The sequence below is a fragment of the Camelus dromedarius genome, chromosome 23 (assembly GCF_036321535.1).
Source record: "Camelus dromedarius isolate mCamDro1 chromosome 23, mCamDro1.pat, whole genome shotgun sequence".
Lineage (NCBI taxonomy): Eukaryota > Metazoa > Chordata > Mammalia > Artiodactyla > Camelidae > Camelus > Camelus dromedarius.
In genome coordinates, this window is record NC_087458.1 from 4,112,083 (window position 1) to 4,136,422 (window position 24,340).

A 24,340-nucleotide genomic window follows, 5' to 3' on the forward strand; every position below is an offset into this window, starting at 1 on the left:
AAGAAACATCAAAATCTGGAAACCAACAACTGGTAAGCAGCTACAGCTCACACACTAAAAAGCACCTTTGCTTATGCACTCGAATACCACAGCAGCAACTGACGTCAGAATTACAACCTTGAGATTAGCGAGTGTATTACATGATCCGTTAAAGTTGTTTTGGAATAAGCATTTTCTAGAAGTGATAAGATAATATTCTGTGGCCAAAAGTGTCAGAATTATGAATTATAACTTCTCACGCTGCCAAATGACCATGTCCTCAGCTTTAAATGGTTTCAACAGATGTCAGAGTAATTCTTATAGGACTACATACACATACATGAAACGCGATCCTTCTAAGTAGACGGAACAGCTGATGCTGAGGAATCAGAAGCCAGAGAGACTTCTCACTGCCATTGATTTCCTCTAGAAGTTGGGCCATGTGCTTTAAATGCTTTATCTTATATACCCACTGTATCAGTAAAAACACTACTGAGGCTTAAAGAGGGAAATTAACCAGTCTAATTTAACGTAAGAATTGCTACCTAAAGCCAAGTCTGTCCTGAAATTAAATTTACCAGATGTTTTCAGGATCTAGGGCCTGAAAATTGCAATTAAGAGTCAGCTTACACAGTGGTACAGCATGTGCCTAGCAAGCATAAGGTCCTGGGTTCAATCCCCAGTACCTCCATTAAAAATAAGTAAATAAATAAAAACCCAATAACCTCCCCCCCAAAACAAAATAATAAATTAAAAAAAAAAGAGAGTTAGCTTACAATTAAGAGCTAAGTCTCACTTTTCTATAAAAGAACCATGAAATGAATTTTTATACTACTATCCACAGTTCAGTGAAGTGTAGAATATTTTAAATACTTTAAAGACAGCCCTTGGATATAAGACAGTGAGTAGTCAAGCCAAAGAAAAATACCTTGAACATAAATTATCCATAGTTTCAACATATTGGTCCTTTTCTGTCCCTTAAAACTACAAGTTAACTACTAAAGAATGTAAAATTGCAGGGTGTGCCATAGTACTTGATTAATCAGTGGTCAGTAAATATTTGTGGAGTGAATGTGATAATAGACATTAGATAAAAATATTTACACCCAAACCAAGGAAAAAAGTTACCTGTTGGAAGCTGTCTCTTAGAAGCTGCTGGTCTTCAGGATGACAGAATTCTACAATATTCTTTCCTAAGAGTTCCTAAAAGAGGAAAAGAGGAGTAAGATTGATACTTTCATGATGATCTAACTTTCCTGGCCCATCATCAGGGGACTTGAATTTTATTTCTCCTGTCTTTATCCCACGATTACAGATAAAAGTGGAAGGGGAAAAAAAGACAGAAACAAAAAAAAGAGATGGAATCTGGTAAACAACTGACCTCCAGAGCACTTTTCTTTTTCAGAATACTATACATTTATTTTAATTTATTTTAATTGCATTTTTTACAGATCTGAGGTATAATTAGGTAAACTCACTCATTTCAAGTGAAAAATTCTAATTTGATTATCATAATGAATTTATACAGCTGTACAACCGTTACCACCATTGTTTGAGAACATACTCATTGCTCCCAAAAGTTCCTTTGTGCTTGTTTGTAATCAATCCCTGCTCCCAATCCCTTAGCCAACCACTGATCTGCTTTCTGCTTTAGTTTTGCCTTTTGTATAATTTCATATAAATGGAATCATACAATGGGTAGACTTTTGGGTCTGGCTTCTTTCATCAAACGTAATACTTTGAAGTTTATCTATTTTGTTCCATGTATCAACAATATAGTCCTTTTATGGCTCAGCAGCAGTCTAACATGGATATACCACAGTGTGTATCCATTCACTAATTAATGGACATTTAGACTATTTCCACTTTTTGGCTATTATGAATAATACAGCTGTGAACATCTGTGCACAAATCGTTGTGTGAACATGTTTTCATTTCTCCTGGGTAAATACCTAGGAGTGTAACTGCTAAGCTGTAGGGTAAGTGTAAGTCTAACTTCTTAGGGAATTGCAGAAATGTTTTTCCAAAGTAGCTACACCATTTTACTTGCCTACCAACAGTGTATGAAGGTTCTGTTTCTCCATGTTCTTGCCAATACTTTTTTTTTTCTTTTTTTAAAGTTTTTTTTTTTGAGCTGGTGGGGAAGTAATTAGGATGGATGGATGGATGGATGGGATTGACTGATTGATCGATTGATCTATCTATTTATTTATTTATTTTAGGGATTGAACCCAGGACCCTGTGTACAGTAAGCACACACTCTACCACTGCGCTATCCCTCCCGACTCTTGCCAATACTTTTTGATCACAGCCATTTTAAAAAGTGGGCATACAGTGGTATCTCACTGTGGTTTTAATCTGTACTTTCCTAATGACTACTGATGATGAGCATCTGTTTATGTGCTGTTCATATTTCTTCTCTGGTGAAATGTCTATTTAAATCTTGTTGCCCCCCCCCCCTTTTTTTTTTTACTGGCTGTTTGCCTTAATGAGTTGTAAGAGTTCTTTATATATTCCGGACACAAATTCTTTCTCAGATATATGCTTTATAAATATTTTCCCCCAGTCTGTGGCTGGTCTTTTCACTTTCTTACTGATGCCCTTTTAAGAGGGCAAATTTCAACTTTTATGAAACCCAACTTATCAAATCCAACTTTTTTCTTTTGTGACTCATATTTTTAGTGTCATATAAAAGATCTCTGCCTAACTCAAGATCACAAAGATTTTCTATTTTCTTCTAGAAGTTTTATAACTTTAGCCCTTCCACCTTTACATCTTTGAGTTGATTTTTGCGTATGGTGTGAGGTAAGAGTCTACATTCTTTTTGTTTTGTTTTACACATGAACATCCAATTGTTCCAACACCATTTGTTGAAAACGTTTCTTTTCCCCTTGAATTGTCTTGGCATCTCTGTTGAAAATCAACTGACCATAAATGTGAGAACAGACTCTGTTCTAGTCTATTGATCTATGTAACTATCCCTACTCGAATACCACAGCGTCTTGATAACAATAGCTCTATAACACATGTTGAACCAGGCAGTATAAATGCTCAAACTTTGTTCTTTTTCAAGATCTATTTTTCACCAGCTTAGCCTCTTCACACAGCCACAGTCAGAAGTCTCTCCTGACCACCATAATTCTGAAAGTTTATATAATGACATTTCTCAACTCAGATATAGTTACCTGGTCTGCTGAATGAGGTATCTAAATAAATCATATTAACTGATGCTAAATATGCATATTTTCTGGGTTACTATGCATCTAGATGATGACATGAATTATCCAAAAGTGGTCATATCATTATAACTAATTACGATGAGCACTTTTGCATCATTATCTGTATTAATATCAAAAACAAAGAAGAAATACACATTTGTACCTGCTGCTCCCACCTGGTTTCACAAGCCACATATTTATAGATCAGATAATAACCTTGATAGAAAGCTAAGAATAAATTTAGCCATTGACAGAATAGGATTGTATCTTTTTCTGAGCTGGGACTGATATATTTTGGCTACCTCTGGAATTACATGATTGAATAATCTCAGCATAAACAAGGGAAAACAGAGGCCTGAATATCAGTGGTGTAATAGCACCAGCTCCTCACCTGCGGCTGGTAGCCAACTGTAGCCACACAGCGATGATCCACGAAAGTGAAGATTCCTTCAATGTTGTGTCGAGAGATGAACTCTGTTGGTTGACAAACATTACTCATGTCTGTACAGTTAGGAGAACTAGTTACCTGAAGATAAAGAGATAAAAATGAGATAAAACGACACCATTCTTTAAAGATGTAGTTCCCATGAGGCTCCCAATTTTAGGAATTTCTAAACTTTCACATCTCATCCAGAAATGAAAAAATGATAATCACAGAGAGGGCACGAGGCCTAGCTCCACTCCCACACATGCATCCTTTACCAACTTTGTAAAGGAAGATAAAAATTCATTCAACCTAAAACCCACCTACTTTCATGTAGCTAGGCCGTGTTCATTATTCACAGATTAGGAAACTATAGTCCCATCTAACCAAGGAACATCTATTTTTATAAAGAGGATCAAAATAATTCCACTTCTATATTGTTAGTCATGTAATGATAAAATAAAAAGATCTCTCTTCTATTGTATATGGGCAAAAGAAATTTGTTGGAAATAGAAAATTCAGCATTGCAAAGTTAATAATATGAAAGAAGAAAAGACCTCCCTCTCTCTCTCTCACACTGTTCAGCTTCTGCTAAATCCAAAAGAAGCAATATTAACTATGAATGCCACATTCTTCCAAATATTTGTAGTTTTACAGAATTCATCATTTGTATTTAGAGTAAAAGAAAAAAAATAAAATGAACACATCCTGAAAGAGATTTCCTCTCATTGAAAAGGTGTGATATAGACATGGAAAATCCATACTTGCCTGCAGTCTGCCAATGGCCACCAGGCAAAACTTGCTCCCCTGGCCAGCCTCTGGGTCATCATCTGGGAGGGAAACACCTTCAGGAAGGTGAAGTTAAAAGGTTTAACAAGGATCTCAAACTCAAATGCCTTCAAAAGTCAAAAATTTAAAGATTAAACAACCCAAAGAATTTATCATATATATCAGGTACTGTTTTAAGTATTTTTTATATATATTAATTCATATATTTTACCCACATTAATTATAATAAAGTGCAGAGTACAGGTCCCACCCAAAGTATTCTAAAAGACCATGCTGGCCAAACCAAATACATATGAAGATAATCACCCATTCTGTGACCATATCATAGGCAGAGAACAGATGTCTTGCCCAACCTGTGACTTTTAAAGTAAGCAAACAACCAAAACTGAAATTAAACCAAACACCAATAGTTATTTACGTCCTCTGGAAAAAAGAGAAGCAAGTGCTTCCATGTTTTATGTGGAAAGGAAGAAGGCTGCATTTTCTCTCCACTCTTTGCATAATTATCTTTTTACCAAGAAAAATAGGATTTCTTTGAGAGTTACACAGAAGTATAAAAATCATGTATACCTCAAATGCATGGTTTATACAGCATATAAACTAAAAAGTTCAAAAATCATTACAACTTAAAATTACTTTTTCTTAATTACACTTACTTAATTAAATCATTTATTGGGCGCCTACCATATGCCAGGCACTAGGCTAGGTGCTTTTCTTACATTTAGTCTACTCATCACAGTAACTCTATAAGGGATATAATATCTCCAAATTACTAATGAGAAAATTGAGGGCTTTTTAAAATAAAAGCCAAGCAACTTATCCTAAGTTATACCACTAGTAAACAACAATGCCAAAATCAAACCCAGGTTTTTCCAAATCCAAAGTTTAATCTCTTACTGAAATATACCATCTTGATTCTCTTAGTTTCTGTCTCCCTACAATCCCCACTTCCCAGTCATAACTACCCAGCAGGGAAGTAATGAAGTTGCTAAGATTTGGAAATTCTGACACGCCCGCTGAAAAGGATGTTTGACTTCAAGTTCTAGTAAAACTAATCTGCTCACATCCTGACTTAAAGCCTTTGTAGAGAATATGCCCTTTATAATTTACTACAATCAAGTGATTTACCCCTTCTCCGCCCAAGTCTTGTTCTTACTTTAGAAAACTTTCCCAAATCAGCTGCATTCAATGCCAACTGTTTCTTTGCACACAAATACTTAGGACAGAGGTATTTAGTAAACACACATTATTATCTGTACATTTAAAACCTACATCCTGTGACCCAGCCAACAGTGAGTCATTTTTAAGTCTGAGTAATCCATCCCCTTAACTGGAATGCAAGATCCATAAGGGAAGGGAAGGAGCCTGCTTTTTCTTTCCTATTATTTTTTACAGTTTATAATACCAAAGTACATTTCATATACCAGATACATGATACATGTTAACTAACTTTCTTGGACTCTGTGAGGAAACTGCTTCACCAAGGAAGAAATCACTACCTAACTTTCCTACCTGCTGGGGGCCAGGCTTTGATGTAGCCTGTGCAGTGGACGACCACGAAGTGAGGTTCCCCATCCTTCACAGAGCCAAGTCCATTCCTAGAAGAATTACAGGTGTGAGGAGAAAGCCCTACCCAGTAACATTTAAAAGGCAATGCTGGCTTAGCACCTTTAACTTTAGGCTCTTGGGTGTTTAGAAAAGAGGATGACTATACTCAGATCTTCCCACCCAAAAGTGATCACCATTTTTTTTGATCCTTGCAAAAGTAGAGTAACTGAAAGGTACTGAAGCAGGAAGAAAGTAGGTCAAGTGTTAATGTAATTTCTTTAAAAAGGATGAGCAAAAGCAGCTTTAGAAGTCCAGGAAAATATTCCCAGAAAAAAAGTAACTGGGAAGTGAGGGATGAGGCTGAGGGCTGCTAAAGAAAATACTACAGTAAGACAGCTGAAAATGTGATGATCTCTACAGGTACCTGGCCATCCCTTTGGTTTTTTAATACCTAGGATCTCACCTGCATCTGTTCCTCACAAAGCTCAGTCTATTCATGGAGACTGGGTCCACAGAGCTATTGCCACACCTGTTTCAATAAACAGAGAGATTAAAAGCAACTAAGTTGCACTATCAAAGAAATTTCCATCTGTTAACAGCCAGATAACAGGCTCTGGATACAATTAGACAGAAAATTGGTAACAATGCTCCTAACAAGGAAGGATAAAGAAGTCAGGTTTGGTATTTCTAAAACTTGTTAACTGTCCCAGAGTTTTAAGTCGAAATGTTCTACATGCTCTTCAAATGCAGAGATTCTCTACATCAGGGGTCAGTATTCTTTTTCTGCAAATGATCAGACAGTAAATATTTTCAGCTCTGTGGGCCATTTGCTCTGTTGCAACTAGTTGACTGCTATTATAGCATGAAAGCAGCCACAGACAGTATGTCAACAAATGGGCAAGGCTATATTCCAAGGAAGTTTTATTTACAAAGAGCCATGGTTTGTTGATTCTAGCGCTATGCTGCAACACAATCTGTGTGCCATATTTCGTTATTATTTATCTTGCTCCTGCCTATGTCTTTGCATCAGCCATGTCCACCTATTGGGACACTCCCTCTCATCCTCTCTACTTTCCTTCTCTCATTTACTTAACAATAATAAATAAAACTTATAATGAATTTAATATGTGTCATGCACTATTCTAAGCATCATTACATATATTTATTTATCTAACCCTCATAACAACTTTATGAGGTTGATATTAATGTAACTCTCAATATTAGATGAAGAAATCAAAATACAAAGTAGTAATTTAATCTGCTCAAGATCTCAGAAGATAAGCAATAAATCCAGTAGTCTGGGTGCAGAAACTACTCTAAATCACTAAGCCACATAATACTCAATTTTGTAACCCCTCTCAGGAAATATCCTTAACGTCCTACCCATCATTTCTAATGAGCATCTTCCCAGTACAATACAGTCAATTTCCATTATATAATCTGAATTTATTTTATGACTTTAAGAGATTTCTTCTCTACTTGTGAAGAAAAGTACCACCATCCTTCAAAATCCTTAAATGTATAATATGTAATGTATAAATATTAAATACTAAGCTAGAGACATAAGAAAGTCTTAAATTTCCACCAAAAAAGGGGGCAGAAATGGTCTGAGTACATGAATGTTGTCTGGTAATACACTGGGAAAAAATATAGGTTTTGGCATCTGACTATTACCAATTAAAATAAAATCCTGTATCAAACATTATCTATGTAATCCTAGGAAGTTAATTTCTGAGTCCTTTTTTTTTTTTAAATCAGCAAATAATAACCACGAATTCTACCCTGTTGTGGGAAATGAGATGACAAACATAAAGCAACTCTCACAACGTCTGGCATAGGAGGAGTTCAGTAAATGTTAGTTTCCTCATCACTTTAGTCTGTGTTACAACCCATGTGAGTTAAATTTAATCTAATCGGAGCATGGATTTAAAAGTTTAAGTCCTCTGACCAGAAATCAAACCTTCAGCTCTTAATTCTTCATATGTCAAATCAAAATCCTCAGCCTGACACTCACCTCATACGGCAAATAAATGATCTCCTTGAGCCCATACACATCCTCATGGAAGACTGCTGACCTTCCTTCTTCACTGTTCCAGTCTTCAGATCAAGGATACGCCCTGAAGAAAGATGTGAAGGACAGTCTGGAGTGCCTTCTTGTGTGTGGGGAAGAGGAGCAGACATACTGGAAGCAAAGGTAAGTCAGTAGCCTATTCATGCTCTTCAGTTTCTTTACTTATAACAGAATAGGCCAAGTAGGAGACGGATTTTTTCCAAGCCTAAGACACCTCAGTTCCCACCAATGAATCTTACTCTTCAACTCAAAAGCAGCACTGGAAATACCCTTGTGCAAGGGACGGGAGGAGTAGAAATAGGTACGGCTGGCAAGCAAGAGGCAAGGCTATATTCTTAGGTGTGATTATTTTTATACACATGCATGCACACACACACACAGTGAATGTCATTTGTTTAAAGACATCATTTTATATGCCACAGAAATACCCATCTGTCTCATGCTAAAACTGTTCCTTCTTTATTACAGAGAAATCTATGGGAACTTTTGGGAAAAATAAGAACTAGAAAAATGAAATCCATGAAAACATAAAAGAGGGGAAAGCTGAAAACCAACATTCAGATGAGCATAACGGATTTTATTTTAATTACCAGTTTTAATCTGCTTCCACTTTAAAAATTTTTTCCAGATTGCTTGGGAGCAGATGTGACTTATTTCCTTTAGCCAAACTCTGGCAAAAGGACTGAATAACATTAAATGGGGGGTTTGGGAGAAGGGACCAAAAACAAGACAGAAAAATAGTGCATATTCAAAAGAAAGAAAGAAAGAAAACCTTAGGCACTAACTGATAACCACTTTCCTCTAAAATAAATATCTATTATCATAGAACCTAGCACAAAGCCAAACTAAGCACAACTGGGTAGAAAAAATACCAGGAAATTCCCCATACAAATGAGAGAGAAAAATGGATAATTTCCTTCTTTTAGAATGAGGGGAAGAAAAAAGGTTATTGTGGGTTTGGCTTTTACTGTGTATTTACACCAGTATTAAGATTAAAGTAAACTTTTATATGAGCATTGCCATAGACGAAACATTTTCTAAGAATGAGCTACAAAATATATTACCTGCACGTGGATAAACACAACAGATTACATGTATTAAAAGAGGAAATTCTAGAAACTTTGCCAGATTCAATGAAAAAATTTAAGAGTTAAAACACCTGTTTGATCTGAGAAAAAAAGAAGAAAAAGACTTCCCATTTTCCATCCACATAACTCATACCCGTCAGGGCGTTTTCTGAAGTGGAAAGCTGCTCACGAAGTTTGTCCACATCATCTGGGTGCACCTGATCATACAGGGTGCTACCAAACCATTCAGACTGCGGCTGGTTCAAAACAGGGGTCACTGAGTCAGAGACATATACCACCCGGCCTGTCTCACATGAGACAATAAACAGAAAGCCATCTGCTGCCTCCAAGATCAAATGTTTCAGCTCCTGCCCAAGGAAGAGAAAAACAAGTAAATACTGAACTCAGAAAAACCAAATATTACTTACTATTCATGGAAAGAAGCAAGACATTTCAGGCGGTATCTATCTCTCCATAAGCAACTGTTGGCTCCTATCTGGTCCACAAGCATAGCTTTGCACCCTAACTGTAATTATCTTCACTGACAACATAGTTCTTTCCAATAGATATTTCCTCAGTGTCTCTATGCCACTATCCACCTCCTCCTCTTTATCTCAGAACTCGACATAGGGAATAAAAAGGCTTACCACTAACAATAATTGAGTTCTTGATCTCACCCTCTCTGGTTTCTTTTTAGGATCCTGCTCTACAAATATTCCCATTTTCTCTTTTTTCCCTCAGATATGTGGACATGATCAAATATTCCTAATTCTACATAAATCTCCCCTCAATCTTGCCCAACTCATCTCTCTTTCAGGGCCAAGCTTAAACTGAGAGTAATGTTATAGTCACTGGCTCTACTCTCTACCTTTCATTCATTTCTCAGTCCCACAGCAATCTTCACCTAAACCACTACGCTCATGTTTTTTTCAGGAGGTTCCTAACTGCCAATTCAAGTCCTTTTTCCTAAGTCTGAATCATTTTACTCAATCTCACTGAAGAATCTGACAATACTGTTCATTCTAGCCTTTAAAATTTATTTCTCCCTAGCTTCTCTGATAGGACACTCCAACTTTTACTTCCTTCCTAAATGCCCCTTCTCTGCTTTGTTCAAGTCTTAAGAGTATGCATTTCGAAGGTTCTATCTGAAGTTCTCTTCTCTATATATACCATATTCTCTCCCTAAGAAATTATATCTACTCCCCCACTATGAAATGATACCCAAGTCAACACCTCTAGTCTTGCCTAAAATCTGTTATGCATCTCCAAATAGATATTTTACCAGCAATTTAATTTCAACATCTCAAAACCTGTCATTATTTCCCCCTCCAAAAAATAATCCTTTGTGCTCTTCCAGCATTTCCTTTCCTGATTAACAGCATCACCTCAGGCAACAGTCCTCAAAAATCTAACTACACTCACACTCCAGTGGTAACTTGGTTTTTATCAATTCCACTTTCAAATACAATGTCACTGCTCTAGTCATCTCATGCCAAGATTAATGGTCTCCCTGTTCTCACTTTCTCCAATCCATTCTTTTTTTTTCCAATACCTCTATTGTGGTATGGTTCTTGTACAGCAAACTACACATATTTCAAATATACAACTTGATGAATTCTGATAGGTATATTACACACCTCCAATCCATTCTTAAAATGCTACCATATTTTTTAGGGCTCCCCATTGCTTAAAAATTAAAATCTAAATTATTTAACATAACACCTAAATATTCCATCATCAGGTCCCAGCCTAACCTCCTTTTATCATCTCCCAAGGCATGCTAAATTACCTGACTTTCCTTGAACAAGCCAATCATTCTCACCAGACTTTTGATCATTTATTTCCAGTATTTACAACACTAACCCCCTATTCTGTGTTTTCCATATTTGCCCTTGTACAGGACTTTTTACTGCGTCTCTACTATAAAACTGATTCTGTATTGGTATTATGATTTATTTATTTACATGTCTGTCTCCACCAGTAACTATCTCTTACCATTCTTTACATTTCTCATAGCACAAAGCACCTGGTTAGCTCACAAAAGATGCATAACTGGAGTCTGCTGAATCAATACCTGCATGTGTGCTGTGAGAACAAACTGGTTAACTATTCAATGTACACATATATAAAATCTGCTCTGTACGTGCTTTCTTGTAGACCATTCTATTTGGAAAATTCTTGTTTCTTTTTTTCAAACCATATTCCTTCCTTCTTGTTAATCCTCTGAATAAAACGGTGGCATTACAGGTCAATTTTTTTCTTCCTTATACTTCCTGTATTTTCCAAAATTTCCTGCAGTAACCAAGTGTTCTTTTTAATAATCAAAATAGAACATGGCTTCCTTGCTCTTGTAAGTCTTTGCAAGCGCCCTCACTCAGGCCTGGTCATTCTATTCACTTCAGCCACCCCTCCAGTACACAGCTATCTAGTCCTATGTAAATTATTAGTAAGTTTTACTAAGGCGTTTCTTCTCTGTGTGCATTTTCCTATCATTTTCCACTTATGTGTGCATCCTGCCACTCACGTACTCATATTCAGGTTGCGTTCCTGAAAGGCTGGAAATGTTTTTGCCTTCTCTGTCTCACAGTGCATCCAATGTAACAGACGACACCTCTAAGCAACAACTGCCTGCTGGACTCCTTTTATCACTAACACTGGAAGCTGCTTCAAGAATGAGAAACAGATTTTGTCCATCTTCTATAACCGTAAAGTCAGGGAAGAGGGCCAGTACTGTGGACTCAGTCCCCCTTCTCCCTGTGATTCCACTACTGTTCTACCGTGTAGGCCGGATTTAGGAGTAAAGTTCTAAAATACCTATAAGCTTGCTAAATAGCCATCACAATTCTTCTCTACTTCTCACTGTTCTAAAGCTAATATATGCCACAGTCAGGGATCAAAACTCACTTTCCCATGGTCCAAATTTTTCCTTCAGAGCTGAATTCTTGTCCTTTAAACAACCTACACACTCAGTTCTGCTCTGACTCCCAATAAAATGCACTACTTAGAATTATGGTCTATCCCCAAAAGACCAAAACTTTCAACAGGTTCTAGACTCTCTCAGTTGTGCTTCTCAGAGACCTGATCAGTGAGAAAAGACGGCTTGTAGGTGCCATCAGTGGACGTGTTGCCAGTTCCTCGCAAGGACTTCATGTGAGAAACTGCCATGCGTAAGATGGTTAGCTTGTCTGGTTTTCGAGCCAGGGCACTGCAGGTGGGTACCATGTCTGACAGTTCTGTTATGTAGGCTGTCATCTTGTTCCGTCGCCGCCGTTCAATTTCACTATGATTTTCCCTGCATGGAGAGAGAGAGAGGAGAAGCCCCATCCAGGTGGTCACATCTGGCCATTTGGGAGCAGGGAGAATGATATGGATACCAAGTGAGCTGCTGAAGAAATGCGGTATTGATTTAGTGGTGCTTATGTCTCAGAAGTTAGAGTAAGGTTTGACAACCTTCTCATGCAGAGCAAGCATGGAAAAGAAACTAACAAGGCAGACAGAGAACAAGTAGATACCAGCAATTCTAAATCCCAGAAAGTTCACTTTTACGTAAACCACCACTCCCTCAGAACAAAAATGTTTTAAAATAATTGTTTTTAAAAATGTTGATTTTACTCACTTAAGTTCCTCAGCTTGGCTGACTTCGTGTTTACCAATTCAACTATTTAAAGGCTGAAAACAAAATGACCAGTTTCTTCCAAAACAAGTATATTACTTAACAGTTGATACAAATCAACAGTATAGGTTCCCCTGGTTTAGAAAATTTTGTTTATTCTAAGCATCGCCCTTACTCTCAATACTAGAAAGCAGAATTGGAGGTTTTATTTGTCTCACTAACACACAAAGCCCCCCTTCTCTATCTGGGCGTGGTGCCAGTGCACTAAGCTCAAGAGACTGTAAGACACCACTACCAGAGGTCCCTTACAGGTGCCCAATTTGGGACAAAGTGAATTGGAGAGCAGGAGTGGAGCAGACAAGATGTTTAAAGGCCTGAAAACAGCCAATCTGGATCTCACCAGGGTAAGCAGAACGTATCTCCAATACTGGCTACCTCAAAATCAAATAGAATGATATCACTGCTAAAAATAATAATCCAGTAGTTTTCAAATTGGATTTCTGAAGTCTAATAGCGCCCCAGTGTCTCCCATGGGGATGCTTCAAGGAGAGAACCCAAACAACATGCTGCATTTGTTTCTACTTGAGCAGCTTTGCTTTATCTTTTTTATTTACTTCTATTACCATTTAAGGATTCTACTTGAACAAAAGTTCTCTTTCAAAACAAAAAGGAAAAAACCCAACTAATCTAACACAAATCTCTTCTTCATGAGGAGAGCAAACTAAGGTCAAGCCGCTAACTGACTTCCAAGAGCTGCCCTCATTCCCAGTGAGTGCAGTGTTCTTCCCATCATACATGCCAATCAGTCTCCTGAAAAGTGAAAGAGCAGTAGGAGGCATAAGCTGAAATGGCAGCAAAATGAGCCTGTGCCCAGCTGAAAGAGGTAATGATAGGTAAGAGTAGTAAAAACAGGCATTGGTATCAACAGCCTATCTCGTACTGAGCCGACCCGAGTCACAGAGACCAGGAGACAGGAAGACAACATTTCTTTTGCAGTACTTTTACATTATCAACAATGGTCTCCAAACAGAACTCCATAAATGTTCCTTTCCAAATAGCAAAAAGGCCTCAGAACAGGAGTCTATATTTAGTTACTTTGCCTGAGAAACATAAAATTCAACTCTCAAACTTAAAGCACCCATTTTCCTAGTATCTGTCAGGTTTCTGACACTGAAAACTAGAAGGCTTATCTTTTAACTAGCCACATCAAGGCTGCTAAAAACTCTTCTGGGAAACTACAAAGTTTCAGTCACCAAATCGACAGCGGTCCTGCCGTGACAAAGTTATCCAGGCTGTGAGTCTACGAAGGAAAATGAGGGTAAGCCTTCTGGAGAGGTGTGGAGTAAGTGCTAAGGGCTAAAGACCAGGAGTTAACTGCAAACACAGATATATTTATTAGTTCTCTGATAAAAGAGTATTCCCTGCCAAAGCCCCAACTGGCACAGCTGTACTGTTTCTAAAAGCTTTTTATTCTGTGAAACCTAGTGCTAAGATAAATATGAAAAGATAAATATGATAAAACTAATAGCAATTTCTTACATTCCTAAGTAAAGTTCCCTCAACTCACCTACTTTCTGATGGGGGAAGCCAAAGTACCTGCTACACACAAACGTCTAAAAAATCTTGTCCTCTCTTGACACAGATAAGGAAAAACACAAAAAGAAAGGGGAAGAAAAGAGCAGAATAAGAAAAAGGATAGAAAAAAAGAGCATCACCGGCTTCATCATGCTAAAAGGTACTGTTCTCCTACCTGGCAAGTCTCTCCTTATCCGCAGAGCTCTGCTCATCATCCGACCTAAAAACAGAATTAATGAACTAAGCTAAAATTAAAAATAGAAAGTAAGAGAGAAGGAAGGAGGAAAGGGAGGGAGGGAAAGAGGGTAAGAAGGGAGAAAGGTAAGGGAAAGAAAAGAAAAAAGAAAAGAAAAAAACAGATGCAGAGGAGAGGGGAAAATGGAAGTATGAACAAAAACCTTGCCTGTAACTCTACAAAGCCATCTATTAGGATAAAGAAAAAGTAACTTACAGGACAAAGGTCAACAAAAAAGCAAGGCCAATATTCATTATAAATTAGCATAATCTGAAAAGCATTCTGACAATCATACTCTCTAGAGACAAAGTATATACAGTTTGAACAAGAACCAAACAAGGGAATACCATTCTCACACACTGCTCCCAAACTGGAAAGAAAATGATATCCACATATGCTATTCTATAGTGAAAAAAATCAAACAGTAAATCATGATAAGAATGTCAAACAACTGATCACAAATACAATCACATGTGCACTCACAGACAAAATAACCGATCAGGTTTCACTGGAGAAATTATTTTATGTTTAAAAATTTTTTTATGTTTTTCTCCCCCACTAGAGAAATTATATAAATAAAACTAAGAGCTAGGTTTCTGGTATATCCCTATCACTGATTTGGTCCTGAAGTAGTGAATTTCTATTCAGTCACTTTCCCATTTCTCTGTAATAAATTTCTCTGTAATAAAGCTACAACATTGCTGGATCCCAGTATCAACTCCCCCTTCCCTGGAGGCGGCTGCAAAAGATTACCACTAAATTCTTCCAGATAACTGAAATACTATAACGGTTGGTGGCAGCTGAAGAAACATCAAGGTGTTGACAGGTCAGTTTATCAGTAATCAATTCCATCTTAAGTATATATAAAGAGATTGAGCATAACTAGACTAAGAATAAAATCTCTAAGTAAAGTATGACACATTAATAGGCTGAAAGACTATTCAGCTGTTTAAGGTGACAAGTACAATGACTTTTATCAATATGGAAAAGTTTCTATAAAAGGTCATCTAAAAGAAAAAAAGACAAAAATTAACATAGTAACGATGAGAACCATACGAAGACTTATATATACTGACAAGGAAAAGAAAATGGAGTGATATTAAGTGTAGTTTCATGTTCATTCGGGTTATTATCGTTCCTTAACAAACTACAAATCATTTTTTCAAAAAGGTAGGAAAATTCATTTCAGCTTTTGAAGAACTTCTAGAGAATTCTGAAGGAGGCTATGTGAGGTAAACTAGCTTAACAAATCATATCTTAAAGGAATGAGTTCTGCTGTTTGAAAAAATAAAAGTTAAATATCTAAAATTCCTATTACTGCTCCCTAATTCCTTAAGCAGGACAAATGAAAACTAAAACAGTTCAGGTCCCGTTTTCATAGCTTTTTGGAATTTTGGTCAAGAGACTGTGAACCTGTCTCATCACTACTATTTGATGGCTTCACTTTTTAATGCAGCTTTAGAAAAACTATTCCCTAAATATCTATTATTAATTTATTACTTTAGAGATGGTTCACATCCTAAAGTGTTTACAAGTATCTACTTTGATAAACAAATTCTTCAAAAACCTCTTAAAGTCACTCCTGTCCTACAGCCAACACTCTAGCCCAGGCCCTTATGATTTTACAGCTGTCTGATTGTTTTAACAGCCCCCTATCCACCTCTCTGACTACAGTGCTTCAGTTTAATCAATCCTATATAATGCTACTAGAGAAAAATCCCACATGCATTTTATATATTATCATCTTATTCAAAGCTTATGATGGCATCTTGCTGCTTCAGAGTAGCTTTAAATTACTCTGATGTTTCTTAGACCCCGACATCAATGGCTCTTAAAGTATGGGCCCTCACCCAGCAGCATCAGCAAAGAATAAATAGTAAGTGTTCAGTCAAGCACTGGATTTTGGAGTATTCATTTTTCTGAGGGGGCTGCAAACTCAATTTTTAAAAAATAATTTACTGCTTAGTAAATAACATACAGAATAAACTTTCTAAAAAATAAAACCAAAATTTGAGCTGAGGAGTTGTTTAATGAAAAGCACTTTTCATCATCTTGAAATAATGATAATTTAAACAAAATTATTTCAATAAAAACTCCAGTCTTCACATAAATTGTTTCTTTCCTGTCATTTTTAAAAGACTAAAACTACTGCCTATATAGATTCTGTAGACCCATTTAATAATAAATGTAACCAAGAAATTCATATTGTCTGTGTTCCTGTGGATACCCAGCATGCACACTGTACAGATACCTATCACGTACATAAAAAACCCTATGTAAAATATATCATTAGTTTGAAGCCATGTTACCCAAACATAAACAATAATTGTAATACCAAGTTTTGCCAGCTTTCAGAATAGAATGAGATTGGATAGAGAAATTAACTCTCACTGAGATAAAATTAAAACTCAGTGTTCTTGAATTGCCTGGTGCCACAACGTGGAACAGGATGCTCTCTTACATTACCTGGCAAATCGCTCCTTATCATTAGACATCTGATCATCATCACACCTAAAGGAGAAAAAAAGGATTAGTCCAAAGCATTACACTTGCTGTATCTATTTCACTCTGAAAGGAAAACTAGAAAGGGGTAAAAATATTCAACAGAAAAAAAGCAATGGAGAGCTATCACAAAGCAACAAACATGATAACAATATCCCATAGAACTTAAAAATCCATGACTATTATTTGTCAGGTTTCTAATGTCTCTTTCACCATTACTTATCAGACATTCCAAAAAAAAAAAAAAAGATGATCTCACGTGGGCACAGCTAGTCAGCCCTGTCAACATTACTCTGAGGTTAGGGATAGTTTGGGCTTTGCTTTTACTCAATTATGGCAAAAAACATGTCACATAAAATTTACCATCTAAACCATTTCAAAGGGTACAGTTCAGTAGTGCCAACTATATTCACACTGTTGTACAAAAGATCTCCAGAACTTTTCACCTTGCAAAACTGAAACCCTAGCCACTGAACACCACCTTCCCATCCCCCTGCCCCCCTCCCGCCACCCAGCTCCTGACAACCGCTGTTCTACTTTCTATCTCTCTGATTTTGACTACTTTAGATTCCTCATAAAAGTGAAATCATACAGTATTTGTCTTCTTGTGACTGGTTTATTTCATTTAGTATAATGTCCTCAAGGTTCATCATGTTGTAGCATGTGACAGTATTACCTTCTTTTTAAAGGCAGAATAATATGCCATTGGATGTATATACTGCATTTCCCTTATCTATTCATCTGTCAATGGATATCTGGGGTGCTTCCACGACCTCTTGGCTACTGTGAAAAATGGGGCAGTGAATATGAGTGCAAATATTTCTCCAAGATCCTGCTTTCAAATCTTTTGGATATATAAGCAGAAGTGGCACTGCAGGATAATATGACAATTCTGTTTTTAATGCTGTGAGGAACCTCCATACTGTTTTCCAAAGTGGCCACACCACTTTACATTCCCACCAACCAATCCTCACCAACACTTGTTATCTTCTGGGTTTTCTGATGGCAGCCATCCTAATATATTGCCTATTCATTGTAGTTTTGATTTGCATTTCTCTAATGATTAGTGATGTTAAGTATCTTCTCATATGCTTTTGGCCATCTGTATATCTTCTTTGGAGAAATGCCTATTTAAGTCCTTTGCCCATTTTTAATCAGGTTGTTAAAGTTCTTTATGTACTATTGATATTAACCCCTTATCAGATACATGATTAGCAATTTTTTTTTCATTCCATGGGTTACCTTTTCACTGTTTCCTACGAGGTGCAAAAGTTTCTAGGACATAGTCTTAAATTAGGATTTTTCTTTAATGGAGGTACTGTGGATAAAACCCAGGACTTCTGCATGCTAAGCGTGCACTATACCACTGAGCTATTACCCCCCCACTTATGATTTAAACAATGCACTTTATTGTTTTGATTAAGGAAACAATCCATTCATCTCAATGACTTCTACTTAATAAGCCAATAAATCCTGTTTGCTACTACAGAAACTGCAAAGAAGGACGTGATGAAAGAGGAAAACCTAACTCTAAAAACACTATTCTCTGAATGATCTAAATTTTCCTCTTCTCACCGCCATAGGATATAACAAAGATCTATCAACTTTGGGCAGAAAGTGCTTTTGGGAGATAGGTAAGGCTCACAAAATTTACAGTTAAACAAGTTATTAAGTTAGAGCCAGAATTTACTGGCTCCTTTATAGCCTATAAACTCTCAACTACTTTGATCCCAAGAACTTCCAAAGTTTTTGAGAATAACTAGAGAGCAGAAGTAGAATGATGGGCAAACGTGGTGGAATTGCAGCTCAAGGACAAACGGTTTATTTCTAAGACACAAAATACACTATAAATTAGATGCTATACTCTTTATGAAAAAAGTGACCTAAGCTAAAAAAAAGACACCTATAATTTACATATTAACTTTGAATCTCAAGAATGAATCTTCTAGATGCTTGCTACAAAGTGTAGTCAGTGGACTAGAAGCAGTAGCAGCACCTAGGAATCTATTAGAATGCAGAATCTTGGGCACTGTTCCAGACCTAATGATTATCTGCATCTTATCAAGAGTTCCTAGTAGATCTGTATATGCTTTTGTTTGAGAAGTATTATTCTAGATACCAGTAACCCGGATATTGTACCTAGAATTTCAAAGCCTTCATATTGTTAAAAATTATTTTATAGATGTTGTCTGAAAAATATAACAAAATGACACTTGAACAAAGTGATAAAAAGAGGTCATAAAGTACAACTTTCAAAAATAGCATCCACCAAGGAGATTTAATATTGATTTAGAGATACAATGCAAGTAAGACTTTCACTCATTGACCAAAGTGGAAAATTCCAATTTAAAAAAAAATGTACTGATGGGCAAATTAAGAAATTTGGTGACTACTCCCTCAGACATAATGACATACTTGGTAAGATGAATTATGACAACCTTTTTTTTTTACGTTTGGGGAAAAGACAAATGAATCTTTTTGGATTTGCATACAGTTTATGACTACTAACTTTTGTGGAAATGGATGCAATGACTCTAGGGCTAGAGCTAATTAACAGGAATAAATAAGACTAGTTTATCTCTATCCTATTCATATACACAACATAGTTCCACTAATAGTATTTACTGGGTTTCCAATTGGAGGAATCCTCAATAGAAGTTGGTGAAAAAGTCTATTCTTGCACAGAAATTGAAATCTCTTCCCCTCTTCACATTTGTTGACACTCATTAAGTCTCAAGAGCTCTCTTGGAGATTGTTTTCTCCAAAATTTTGCAACTATTTCTTTATGGTGGCCAAGTCACGGTTGTTGTGTTCAAGGGTAGCTGGCAGTATTTGGCAACTAGCCAGTAGCCAGAAACACAAGCTTTAAGTTTAAATAATAGATGTCACTGACAACTAATAAGCATTATAAAACTAAACAATGGCAGGCACTTTACAATATGGGCATCCTCTGTGGAAAAACAAACACTGAGGAGATTGTGAGTGTGTGTACGTGCACACATACACGTACTGAATACACTTACACGTGCCCTGAATACCTCTCAAAGGATACTTAATAAACTGGAAACTATAGTTGTCTAAGGGAAAGAGTTTTGAAGGTCTGAAATGAAAGGAAGATGTACTTTCACTACATTAACTTTGCACTGTTTAAAAATTTTGCAATAAAATGTTTATATCACTTTCAAGAACTTGGTTAATAAAATAAATAATGAAATCTGGGCAATCACATACTAAAGTAATTTTTAAATATGGCTTCTTGACCTAGAGATTATCATACTAAGTGAAATAAGTCAGAAAGAGAAAGACAAATATCATATGGTATCACTTGTACGTGGAATCTAAAAAAAAAGACACAAATGAACTTATTACAAAACAGAAGCAGACTCACAGACACAGAAAACAAACTTATGGTTACCAAAGGGAAAAGGGGGTGGGGAGGGATAAATTAGGAGTTTGGGCTTAGCAGATACAAACTACTATATACAAAATAGAAAAACACCAAGGTCCTACTGTACAGCACAAGGAACTATATTCAATTTCCTATAATAAACCATAATGGAAAAAATATGAAAAAGAATATATATATGTACAACTGAATTGAATCACTCTGTTGTACACCAAAAACTAACACAACTTTCTAAATCAACTATACTTCAATAAAAAATCTTTTAAAATAGGACTCATTTATTTATTTCTCAATTATCTGCTACCCTGCAATGGAGAGACTACCTAGGTAGTATTTTCAACTTTGAAAAAAAGAAAGACATGTTGCAGTCAAGGTTATCTTCCATTCTTTGCCTCTTATTGCTTTCCTTTTAAAAACAAAGCCAAGTAACTGGCCTTAAGCAAGAATAAAAACTTCCCTTCTCTGAAAGAACTCCTTCATCAATATGTTGAAAAGTCCATTTTCAGTGCTCCAGAATATTCATTACTCAAGGATATAAATTCTAATCCCTGCTCTGTAGGACAAGTCAGTGGGTATTAGAGGGCATGAAAAATTGGTACATTAACGACCCCTCGCAGTATTCACTACCTGGTACAGCCTCCTCCCACACTGAGTCACATTTGGACCTATGACTTGCTTAGCCAATGGGACAACAACAAACACCAATACAAATCAGAGGCTTGATAAGCACTTAGACTGGAACTTGCCCTTTGGACTGTAGCCACCACCATGTAAAGAAACTCAGTCTGGCTTCCTTAAGGATAAAAGACCACAAAGAAAGACATACCCAGCCATACCAGCTGAGTCCAGTTCCCAGCTGACCAGGCAGTTGAATATAGTGTTAAGAGTAAGTCTAGACAAGATGAGCAGAATAACCACTCAGCCAATCCACGGAATTGTGAGAAATAATGAATCGTTGTTCTTTTTAAGCCACACAACAACAGATAACTGATACAGAGGATCTTGTAAATTCTCTGCCTCTCTTCACTGAGCCCCTCCCTCTGGAGCTATTACCAAAATGCTTGAAAATTTTATGGAGTATAATATGATGGGAAACTTTAGTTTTAGGATGACACACTCTCCTTAGGCCTAAAGACAAAAATATTATGAGTCAGAAATATAAAGATAATGAACTAATTTTCAATGTCAGAAATCTAGAGAAAGTTTTTCAAGATCTTACCTCAAAAATTTACTGTTCCCTTCTCCATCATCATCAAAATCCAATCTGGGGAAAGCCAACAATAAATATTATAAGCCTACTGATAATGCAGAACATTAAAACAATTAAAATTCTAAACCCACAAGCTATCTGAACACCGACCTAAATGGAAGAAGGAAAAGAGGAAGTGGTCATATGCAAAGCTGTATTACCTCTTCCCTGTTGTACCAAACTGCACAAAGTAACTGGGCAATCAAAACAGGGGGCCTACTGATAACTTTCTTTTTCAGAGGGTAGCAATCTTTGCCAAAGCTTTACATCAGAGTACAACCTCTACAAAAGGGGCAGGAACTCACTCAAAAAGGACAAGGAAAAATTAATATGAATAATTAAGGCCCATTTTTCTATTTGGCCATCTTTCAAAACAGTGATATTCTATAAATGAGTGATTTTAAGACCTCCAAAGGTTGTTCAATAATCTTTCTTTCCTCATTCATCTAATGAACATGTAATATATGCTATATTCCAGATACTATGCTAGATGAGGTGAAAACAAGAGACTTGCACTCAAGGGATTCTTTGCCTAGACAAATACAAATATACAACAAGTGAGAATGGGAAAGTGCCTTATGCGGAGCACAATCAGTAAGCTTTAAACGTTTAGTGAAAGCAGAGGTGACTTTCATTTCAAGGGATTAGGTAAAATTATAGGTAACAAAATAGGGCAATCTCCTATTAATCCCTAAACTCTATTAAACTAAAACATTACTCATGTTACTACCTTAACCCAGTGATCTTGGCATCTCTACTAGTGAGATAACCTGCTATTATGCGCCTCTACATGGGTTCTCTATGGACTACGTAGCATAATCCTCTTCCTCTCTGTAGCCCCGGATTACCTGTCAAAATCTACCATTTACCAAATAATGACATTTCTAAGAATCTATCCTGAAGAAATAACTTGAAATAGAAAAATAATTTATGTACAAAAATATTCATTGAGCAGTATACATAATAGCAAAATATTCAAAACAGTTAAATGTCCCTAAATAGCAATTAAGTGCATCTCTCTATGTAACTGTTTAAAGTCATGTTTCTATAGAATATGCAATATGTCAAAGAAGGTTATTTTATACAGTTAGGTGAAAAGGCCAGGCTACATAAAACTATATAATTATATGATTATAATTACTTAAAAAATCTACATAGAGAATAAAGAATGAAGAAATTACACTAAAAAACTAATGAGAAATGACTTTGGGTAGTAGTGTTATTGTTAGTTTTATTCTTCTTCCTAACTTTTTATATATTCCAATATTTCTTTTTAAAAATGTGTATTATCTCTATATTTTCATGATTACCAATAATACGTATTCGCTTCAGAAAACATGAATATAATTAAAAACAAAAGAAAAAATAAGTCTCCCATAAGCCCATCACCCAAACATCTGATAAGTATCCTTTCATTTTTTCTGCTATGCACACATTATATATATTTTTTTCTGAGAGTTGGTATATTACATACACTGTAACCTCCTCTCAATATATTGTGAACATTTTTCTGTACCAATACATATTTGCATTTCTAATAGCTGTACAGTATTCCATTTTCAATATAATATTTACTATAACTTTCTCAACCAATTCCTTAATTTTGATATTAATATTGTTTCTAGTTATTTGTTATTATGTATCATGGTAACACTGTGTTTAAGAAAGTAGACTCTAAAGCTAACCTGCCAAGGTTCATATCACAGATCTTCCACTTACTAGCTTTAGAACCTTGGGCAAGTTACTTATTCACTCTATGCCTCAGTAACTGAGTTAAAATGTATAAAGCTCTTGGAGACATAGCAAGTCTCAAAATGTTACTCAATTACCACCTTAACCCAAGGATCACTCTTTCATTACCATCAGTAGGAGGAAACTTAAAGACTAGCTATAACATTAGCTACATAATTATTAAAAATAAAAGAAAGAAAAGAGGAAATTTTAATACCAAAAAGTGGGTAAAACATTATCCATTCGTCAGGCCTTTCTAAAGCAACCTCTTTTCTGAAGCCTTTCCCAAGCTCTACCAACCAACAGTGTTTTCCATATACTGAACACACAGCACTGTATCTGTTCCTTTTGTAGCAAACCTGGCATATTCTATTGTGGCTTGTATTGTTTGTTTTATGAGGGGGAGGTAATTAGGTTTCTTCATTGATTTCTGCTTGGAGGAGGCACTGGGGATTGAGCCCAGGACCTCTTGGGTGCTGAGCATGAGCTCAGCCACTTGAGCTTTACCCTTCCCCCTGCATAGTCTAACTTGAATTATATTTATGTGTATAATGATTAGCCCTTTCAGAGCATAAGCAAGTTAGAGACAAGAACTGTGCCTTATTTATCTTTGCATCCTAGTAGCAATCAGCACAATGCCTCACACTAATTAGGTGTTTAATAAATAACTTTGGAACGGAATGGACTCTATAGATTCCAAATGAAGCAATGTGTCAGTAACTTAAAGAAGAAATATTCTAGAATCCAGCATTCTCTAAAATCAGAAAAGTAAAAAAGCCTACCGAAGAATTACAGGTGATTATATGACTTAAAATTATATGGCCTAAAGATCTTTAAATTAAAAAAAATTTTTTTAAGCCTATCAAAAAGATTTTGAGAATGCAGGTGCAAAGCTTAATGAAAGCAATGAAATTCTCGCAGCAACAGTGAAAT

At 36.2% G+C, this 24,340-nt stretch overlaps 1 protein-coding gene across 6 annotated transcripts in view; it reads right to left on the reverse strand.

Moving 5' to 3' along the window:
* The window catches only part of ARNT (aryl hydrocarbon receptor nuclear translocator), a 50,692-nt gene that overhangs the window by 8,709 nt on the left and 17,643 nt on the right, over positions 1–24,340 (reverse strand). For 4 of the 6 annotated variants that reach the window (XR_010377446.1, XR_010377445.1, XM_010996741.3 and 1 more), the window contains exons 3-13: positions 21,647–21,691; positions 16,986–17,030; positions 14,460–14,504; positions 12,175–12,388; positions 9,251–9,464; positions 7,973–8,075; positions 6,422–6,487; positions 5,923–6,008; positions 4,390–4,466; positions 3,589–3,723; positions 1,108–1,182 (exon numbers count right to left, since the gene is read on the reverse strand). Coding sequence is in view for 4 of the 6 variants with exons in the window: in XM_010996741.3 (XP_010995043.1) it covers positions 1,108–1,182; positions 3,589–3,723; positions 4,390–4,466; positions 5,923–6,008; positions 6,422–6,487; positions 7,973–8,075; positions 9,251–9,464; positions 12,175–12,388; positions 14,460–14,504; positions 16,986–17,030; positions 21,647–21,691 (1,105 nt within the window). In the remaining 2 variants the exon portion in view is untranslated. The remainder of the gene's footprint in view (positions 1–1,107; positions 1,183–3,588; positions 3,724–4,389; positions 4,467–5,922; positions 6,009–6,421; positions 6,488–7,972; positions 8,076–9,250; positions 9,465–12,174; positions 12,389–14,459; positions 14,505–16,985; positions 17,031–21,646; positions 21,692–24,340) is intronic. The other 2 variants (XM_010996742.3, XM_031436489.2) reach the window with 1 other exon arrangement.